General features: G+C 39.8%; 1 protein-coding gene across 1 annotated transcript; it reads left to right on the forward strand.

Annotated features, from left to right (window-relative positions):
- Window positions 1-380: 380 nt before the first annotated feature.
- On the forward strand, window positions 381-6276 carry LOC127966408 (transforming growth factor beta activator LRRC32). Its single transcript, XM_052567350.1, has 3 exons — window positions 381-567; window positions 1431-1521; window positions 2970-6276. The coding sequence occupies exons 2-3, from the start codon at window positions 1435-1437 to the stop codon at window positions 4881-4883; spliced, it is 2001 nt and encodes a 666-aa protein (XP_052423310.1). The 5' UTR covers window positions 381-567; window positions 1431-1434; the 3' UTR covers window positions 4884-6276.
- The last annotated feature ends 2995 nt before the right edge of the window (window positions 6277-9271 follow it).

Below are 9271 nucleotides of genomic sequence, written 5' to 3' on the forward strand. Positions count from 1 at the left end.
ATCATTATATTCCCATCTCAACTCATGTTAAAAACAACAACTCCTAGTTTCAATAACATACAGTCAGACATAAATGTGCATAGACCGTCAACATCAGTTTTCAGAGAGAGACAATATCTAAACTGTTTTCTTATTTCTGTTTATTAAAAAAATATGTGATTATCTGCTTTATGAATTACAGATCTATTCTTGTTTTGTTTATGTAATATTCAATTATTATTTGTTCATGCAGTGGTCAATGCTTTGGCAGTACTGTGCAAGTCATGCCAATACAGCTCACTAGAACTGAGAGAGAGAGAGAGAGAGAAACGGAGGGAGGGAGGGAGGGAGGGACAAACAGAGAGTTAAATAGCAAGAGAACGAGAGTGAAAGAGAGAGAGAGAAAGACACACACACAGAGAGAGAGAGAGAGAGAGAGGGAGAGAGATCCGATCCCATACAAGGCTTGAGCGCAGAAGGAAAAAACAAGAGTATTTGCAGGATATTGTCAGGATGTGTAGCGGAGCGCACCAGAGACGGAGGAGAGCAGCATGAGTGTGAACAGCAGCAGAGGAACACACTACTGAGGTGATACACCTCACACACACACCACACACACCTCACACACCTCACACACACCTCACACACACAACACTCTCGTGCTTCAGATGACTGCTTTTCTGATCTGCACCACAAAATAGGACTATCTTACTTAGACTTTTAGTCTTGTTTTCTAGTATAAATATCTTAATGTTCTTGAATTGAGATTACTTTGTTGTACAAGTAAAATTAATAGAGATATTATTATGTTTTTTCTGTAAAAATGTATAAAAATTGTGTTTTTTTTTTTTTTTTTAAACAAGAAAAACATCCGCCAGTGGGGCAGGAAAAATAATCTTGTTTAGCCTTTGGATTAAGATGACTTTTCTTACTCCACTGGCAGATATTTTTGCTTGTTTTAAGAAAAAACTAACAAGATTTAGATTTTTAGAACACATTTGACTTGTCAGGTGAATGTAGGAGAATGTTTGCGATAGTCAATCAAAGTATCAAAAAACAGAATGATTTTTTTTTGCAGTGTGCGGTTTTAAGGTTTCCTTTGATTGATACACGATGAGTAATGCCTGGAGATCAGAGGGTTAATTTCTGCTGAAACATCACCCTCTGATATATATTTAACACATGATGTGGAAATGGAGATTAACCTTTTGTATTTGTGCTGTGCTCGTCACGTGTGGGCGTTTCTGTTCATGTCAAATATCAAACACAAGAAACCAGACCCAGACAGGAGTGACACATCTGTTGACATCGAGAAAGAGTCAATGTTCCACTTCAGCAGACATCACTGGGGTTAAAAACAGAAGCTGTGACATGAGCGCCTGCAGAGTGATGTCATGTGCGTGTCATTCCTCCTCGTTCATTCACTCGCTCGCTCTTCTGTGTGTCTGCAGCATCATGGGGACGCGTCTCTGGATCCTGATGCTCGTGGTCCACCAGGTCTCTCCGTACAGACGTCCAGCACAGCCTTTAACCTGTCACGTGGTGAGTCCTGAATCAGACCTCGGTGCATCTGTCTGAGTTGCTCTAATGACTGATGATTGTGTGCAATTCCTTGCTTAGAAGCCAAACACTTTTAGTTCTAATCAGGTAGAAAATACTTCAAGTCTTTCTATTTCAATCGCTTGGATTGAATGTCTTCGGTGGCCATTAAATGGTCAAGCTGTAGGGACTAAAAACCACAGGTGAGACCTCTTTTACCAATGACATTAAACAGAGTAAATAGAGACTTTTGCTCAAAAGTGTTATTTCAGATGCTGAGACTTGTTATCAAACCAAAACATCTTTCTGTGTTGCTCCACATTGATTGTATATCTCTATATTCCTGCTGTAAGTCGACCATTGACTCGCTTGTGTCTCTGTGAAAGGCTTCAGTATCAATTCAATTAAATCACACTTAAACTTTACTTTAGCAAAGACCAAATGGTCCCACATCTAGAGAACCATATTAGGCAGAAACATCCTCCAGTGAGGAGCGTTACGAGTCTCAGACTAAACCACAGACTCTGATCAGAGATGACTGTGTCTCCTCTGACCGAGGGTTTGGACACTATATGAGCACAGAGGAAGTGTGTGTACGGTGAAAGACATCAGCGCTTCATTACATCTCCATCCTCTCGCCGAACCCTGGCGGAAACGAAGGGTCAGTCCCAGATACGAGGGAAAATCCTGAAACACCGTACCTTAGCCGCAGTTATCTAGAGAGCATAAATAAAGTGTAGATGGAGCGCAGATAGTGTAAGCCAAGAGCTGCTTTAAATCATACGTCACACTGAAGACGGTGTTGAAATCTTCCAGGAAACAGCTGTGTGATGTCATGAGTGTACACTAGCAGTCAACACTGTCTGAACAGTGAGATTTTTAATCTTAATGCTCACCAACCAGCATTTATTCGATCCAAAAATACAGCAGAAGCAGTAAAAATTGTGAAATATTATTATGATTTAAATCATCTGTTTTCTGTGTGAATCTGTGTAAAAGTGTAATGTATTTCTGTGATGCTCCGCTGTATTTTCAGCATCATTCCTCCAGTCTTCAGTGTCACATGATCTTCAGAAATCAGAATAATGTGATCATTCACTGCTCAAGAAACATTAAACATAATAATAAATATTTTGAGCAGTAAATCATCATATTATTCTGATTTCTGAAGATCACGTGACACTGAAGACTGGAGGAATGATGCTGAAAAATTCTGCTCTGAAATCACAGGAATAAATTGCAATTTTATTATATTAAAATAGAAAACAAGTATTTTACATAGTAAAAATGATTCAAAATTTTACTATATTTTAGATCAAATCAATGCAGGCTTGGAAAACAGAAGAGACTTCTTTAAAAAAAAAAACAGATCGTACTGTTCAGCATTTGCCTGGGAGTGTAATCCAGAATCACTTGTGTTGGCTAATAGCACTCTTTGTTGTTGGTTTAAGGTCCAGGAGGATGTCGACTGCAGCGGTCTGAACCTCAGACGGATCCCGGTGCGACTGCCGTCCTCTATCCACCTCCTCGATCTGTCTCGAAACCTCCTGCAGAACCTCACAGACCGGGATCTTCCGGATCTCTCCACCGTCCAGCATCTGAACTTCCACGCCAACAAGATCCAGTTCATCCAGCCGGGGCTGTTCCGAGACACCAGGCGTCTGGAGGTGCTGGATCTATCGGGAAACTCCCTGGACCTGTACGCGGCTCTGAAAACACACCTCGGGCCGCTCAGATCAGTCCGGCATCTGGATCTGTCCGGAAACGGTCTGTTCACGGATATGAGCGACTACTTCCTGAGCGACGCCCCGGTCCTCACCAACCTCTCTTTAGACGGGAACAGCATTACTAAAATCAGCAGGCACACATTCAACGGATCTCAGGCTCTAAGAAACATCGACCTGCACAATAACGTCATCATAGAAATCGAGGAAGGTGCTTTCGAGTCGCTGACGGGACTCTCAGAGCTCGATCTGTCGGTGAACTCCATCTCGTGCATCACAGACTTCAACCTCGTTCAGCTCAAAACCCTCAACTTGAGCAAAAACAGCCTGAACAGCTTTCAGACCGTTGATTCGGATCTAGAGTTCGAGCTTCAGTATCTGGACCTGAGGGAAAATAAAATCCTGTACTTCCCCGTGCTTCCCGAGAGGAACAAACTCATGTACCTGGACCTGTCCAGAAACCTCTTGAGAAGCGTGAACTGCTCCGGTCCGCTAGAAGAGCTGGAGAACCTGAAGGCCAGCGGGTATCTGTCCACCCATCACGATAAACCCCTTTGTCTTTGTGTTAATCAGAGGCACCAGGCTTTCCCCAACTTGCTTTACTTGGACTTGAGCTACAACCAGTTCAAATCGATTCCGTCCTCGTTCTTCAGCAGCGTGGCTTCTCTAGAGAGCCTGAACATCAGCAATAACTGTCTAGAGAGCTTCAGGGTGGATTCAGAAGGTCATCTGAACTCGCTGAAAACCTTGGACATCAGCTACAACAACCTGCAGAACTTGTCCTTCGGGGAAAACACTCTGGCTGCGTTGGAAGTCTTGCACCTTCAGGGAAACGCTCTGAGCACACTAGACCCCGGGATCTTCTCAAGGCTCCCAAACATACAGAGTCTTCACCTTCAGCAAAACCTGTTCAGCATCTGTCCTTCTCTCAAGGGTCCCACGCACGACTGCATCCGACTGTCCTCTATCCCCACCCTGAGCTACCTGTACCTCTCGGAGAACAGTCTCGAATCGGTTCCACCAGGAGCGTTTCACGGAAGCCCGCTGCTTATTCTGGATCTGTCCCTGAATCCCGGTGTGGATGTCGGCACGTCGTCTCTCTCAGGTTTGGAGACGACCCTCACCCATCTTTCTCTGAGAGGAAACCAGCTCCGAAACCTAGCCGTCGACTTCACCTTCTTTCAGAAACTCAAGTCTTTGGATCTGTCGGTGAACCGGCTCACGGGGGTCTCTCTGTGGAGCGGAGACTCTTCGGTGGAGTCCTTGAACCTGCAGAATAACAGTTTGGTGACGCTCACATCCGACACGGTCTTCGCTCTGCAGAAATCGCTCAGAACTTTATACGTAGGCTCGAACCCGTTGAGCTGCTGTGGAAACCCGTACCTCCTCACGATGCTCCAGCAGGACAGACTGAACGTGCCGGACATCGCCGTCGTGACCTGCTGGTACACCAGAGACTCGGAGAGCGTGGAGATCAGCGTGAGCGCCGTGGAGCCGGAGCACTGCGAGGCTGTGGACAGGAAGGTGTTGTGGATCAGCGTAATCGTGGTGCTCGCGCTCGGACTGATGCTGGTGTCGGTGGTCGCCTTGAAACTCTGTCACTCGAAAAAACACAGGTTCAAAAGAGGCATCAAAGCTTGAATCAAAAGAAGGAAAAGAAACCAAAGCGTTCTCACCTGATTGTGGTGCCACATGCATGACAGCTAGGTTTCAGTATGTGATGCGTGGGTGGATCTGGAACAAGTTCAGTGTCAAATCCTGATCACCATCTTTTGCATTCACATCAGTTGTGACATTTGCTATTTAAACAGAAATGCAAGCAATATTCGCTGGTGAGGGTAAAGCAGGATGTGCTTCTGCATCCGAAACCAGCCAGATTCAGCAAGACTGCACAAACGATCCCAATTAGCCAAACGAAACATGTTTCATGTGCTGATCTTCTGCAATAACACTACGCTTTCTGATGCACGAACTTTATGGATTGTGATTTGTGAAATGTACATGCATAATGTGAAAACTGCATCAACAAGTTGCAAACAGATGCAAGATTGAGTTATAGAGTGAGACTAGATTGTAGGAGTGTGTTTTCAATACGTGTCTCTGCAGCACAAAAGCAGTCTTAAGTCTCTGGGATATATTTGTAGAAATAGCCAACAATACATTGTATGGGTCAAAATTATACAATTATTATTTAAGCCAAAAATCATTAGGATATCAAGTAAAGATCATGTTCCATGAAGATATTTTGTACATTTCCTACCGTAAATATATCAAAACTTAAGTTTTGTTTAGTTATATGCATCGCTTGGAAATATTATTTATTCATTGTTCAGATGATGTATACATCTCAGTTAACCCTTATGACTGTGTTTGTGCTGTAGGGACACAGATGTGTATGTTGTGCATTAGAAGAAGGAATATGATCGGCTGGAGGAAGTGTTTTTAATGGAACACCTGCAGCAGAGCGTCTCTCAGCGTCGCTTTCCTGTTGTTGAGCTCAGTTTCCTCTCTACATTGCATTCGCCGTGATGATTTATTCATTCAGTCTCTCTCAGTGACACTGAACTGTGTTAGACTGGTGATCCGGTTCAGCTCCGCTCCGAACACACATATAAACACACACCGCCTGCGATGTTTGTTTGTTTGGTCAATCAGGTCTTTTTTTAGAAATTTCCAGCCTGGAGCTGAAGTAAGTTTGACCCTGGAGTCTATATCAGGCGCGGATAAAGATAGACAGGAAATCCCTGTTGAGGGAAGCACACATCATCACCGCAGATATTAATAGAGATTTGTTTCACAGCTGTTGACGTGGTAATGACAGCAGCTTCCTCCTGTCCGTCTGAGTCATGGCCACGCCCCTTCTGCTTTCCAGATAGACGATAAAACCCACAGAAGCCACACACACACACACACACACACACCCACGTCATGTATGAGCAGCCACTACACACCAGCACTATATGAAGGAACTATTATAATGAATTAATGTATAAATCTATTTATGAAGTTTTTCCTAAATAAAATGTCTCTGTTATGTGCTGTCTGTTCACTGTTCCTCCACATCAAGATTTTAGGCTAAAGTCTACATAAAATACATTATTCCTCAATTACACTTTATTTGCATAGTTCACTATTTACTAAAAACTAACTTTGCAACTACATGTGGACTAACTCTTATTAAAGTATTAGTAGAGTGAGGTTATGTTTAGGTTAGGGTTAGTGGAAGAAGTTAACTTATCACTTGCACAGTTACATGTAGAAAACTTATATCCATTCAGTGCAGGGTTATTAGTAAAAAAAATAAAATTATAAAAAAAGAAATATGTTATTACTTGAAGAAAAATTTACTATAATAATAAACAATAAAAATAAATAAATAAATAAAAAACTTGAACTTATTTTATTAGTTTCCAATATATGCATTTAGTTTAAGTTGATGTACTAAAAACAAACAAGTAAATAAATAAATAAAATTACAAATGAAAGAAAACATAAAGAAAGCTATATAGACACACACACACACACACACACACACACACATATATATATATATATATATATATATATATATATATATACATACATACAAACCTGATTCCAAAAAAGTTGGGACACTGTACAAATTGTGAGTATAAAAAGAATGGAATTATTTACAAATCTCATAAACATATACTTTATTCACAATAGAATATAGATAACATATCAAATGTTGGCTCATTTTGGATTTCATGAGAGCAACACATTGCAAAAAAGTTGGGACAGGTAGCAATAAGGAACAGCTGGAGGACCAATTTCCAACTTATTAAGTCAACTGGCAACATAATTGGGAATAAAAAGTGTCTCTCAGAAGTCAAGATGGGCAGAGGATCACCAATTCCCCCAATGCTGCGGCGAAAAATAGTGGTAGTTTCTCAGTTTAAACATTAGATAGGTCATCTATGTTGTATTCTGAATAAAATATTGAAATTCCACATCATTGCATTCTGCTGTTTTTATTCACAATTTGTAGTGTCCCAACTTTTTTGGAATCGGGTTTGTATATATGTATATGTATAAACTAAAACTAATAAAAATGACAAAACCACACAGTAAAATTATTCAAACTTTAACTAAAATGAGCTTGAAAGCAGAAAATGTGAAAATAAAATTGAGGACCCTCAAAATAAAGTGTTAGCAGACACAAATTAATACTCTAATGAGTGCTAGTGTACATAGTTACAAAGTTACTCATAATCTGTAAAATCTCCAAAGCAGACTATCTAAATAAAGTTTACTAATTCTAAAGTCGTGTCCTTGATAACCTAAAAAGGAAATTGTTCATCTGTAGAATGATTTTCCACTGACATCACTCTTAGGTTTCTGGATAATAGCAGACAAAATATGCATTTAGTCATTGTTTTAGGAAACTCTCACACGGTTTGACTGCATCCCGATGTCTCAGACCCACTTTACAGAATGCAAAAAAATTACTTTATTATGAACATTGGTCTCTTTTATTATATTGCTTTCGGCAGTGTGTTGGTGGCGCAGTGGATAAGTCACATGCCTTTGGTGTGAGAGACCCAGGTTCGAATCCACTGTGAGACACCAATGTGTCCCTGAGCAAGACACTTAACCCCTCGTTGCTCCAGAGGCGTGTGTGACCTCTGACATATATAGCAAGTGTAAGTCGCTTTGGATAAAAGCATCAGATAATTGAATAAATGTAAATATTTAAACATTCTTTACTCAAGATGCATTTACTTAAATAAAATGGTTTAAGATATGAAGTCGTTTTCTATACAAACAAGCAAAAATATCTTCCAGTTGGGTGAGAAAAATAATCTTAAATCAAATTCTAAACAAGATAATTTTTCTTGCCCCATTGGCAGATATTTTTGCTTGTTTTAAGCAAAAACTAACAAAATTGTTCCCTTTTAATTAGTCATTCCTTGCACCTGTGTCTTCCCAATGATCCTGTGTTCAAAAGACCCAGTTCAGTTTGTGTTGGTCAGTTAAACTTGTTGAATGTGCTCATTGTTTTTTGTTTTCTATGGATTATTAAAGCCTTTTGTTTGTGTCCCTCCAGCAACTCCTCGTTCCTCTCCTTGCAATTATGACACTTGTCAAGTAAATGCATCTTGATTCAAAATGTTTAGATATTCACATTAGAAAACAACACAAAAATACTTTGTAAGAGAATAATTTTGTACAGTGTGAATGTGCTGAATGAAACCCAAAGCTCTTTGATGACTAGCTGCTGATTCAAAAAAACAACAACTTTAATTTACTGTCACACTTTATTACAAAATATAATGCACTTTTGTATCATTTTTGCTTTTGATGATGATTCCTGTCTGAACCTGACCGTTTTATCAGTTCTCAGCACATTTTCACATTTCAAGGTTAAAATTATGACAGAAGAAAATGCAAACAAGGTTTTCCAAACATCCACATAAAAATCACAATTTCATGAAAACTGTTAAAAATTATTGCTGTGTTTAAAAAGAAGTGATGATGTGTTGTTTCAAGAGTAAGTGTTTATGCGTGACTTAAAATTACAATTTTAGTAAACTTTTGTTACTAAAAATTCTGGAAATTATTTATAAACTTGTGTTTTTTCGGTATCTTAACATATTTATCCAAGTTTCCAAGTTAAATGTTATATTTGAATACTTCTGTTATTAAAGCAGAAATGTTTGACATTTAACTGCTGTTTGACATTTGAATGTGATTATTCATTCTTATCTTGTGAACGTAATGGAAACTTGTCTCTTATATTTTGGAGCTCGGTATCATCAGAGTGGGGTTTCTTTGCAAATTAGTAGAATTTTTTATTGAGATGCAGGGCTTTGTAATATTCCTTTCCCTCTGATGTCATAATTCGTTTTTTCTCGACTATTTGTCGCCTGACAGGTGTTTTTTTGTGATGTAAATGTCTCTTGACGTGTGGAATGAGTGACAGGGTTTTCTGTTCGCTCCAGTGCAGTTTTGATCTGCTGTTCCTTCAATAAGAGCCTCGTCATGAGTGATTCATCAAACGTTTCAGG

This window comes from Carassius gibelio, chromosome B10 (genome assembly GCF_023724105.1).
Source record: "Carassius gibelio isolate Cgi1373 ecotype wild population from Czech Republic chromosome B10, carGib1.2-hapl.c, whole genome shotgun sequence".
Classification (NCBI taxonomy): domain Eukaryota; kingdom Metazoa; phylum Chordata; class Actinopteri; order Cypriniformes; family Cyprinidae; genus Carassius; species Carassius gibelio.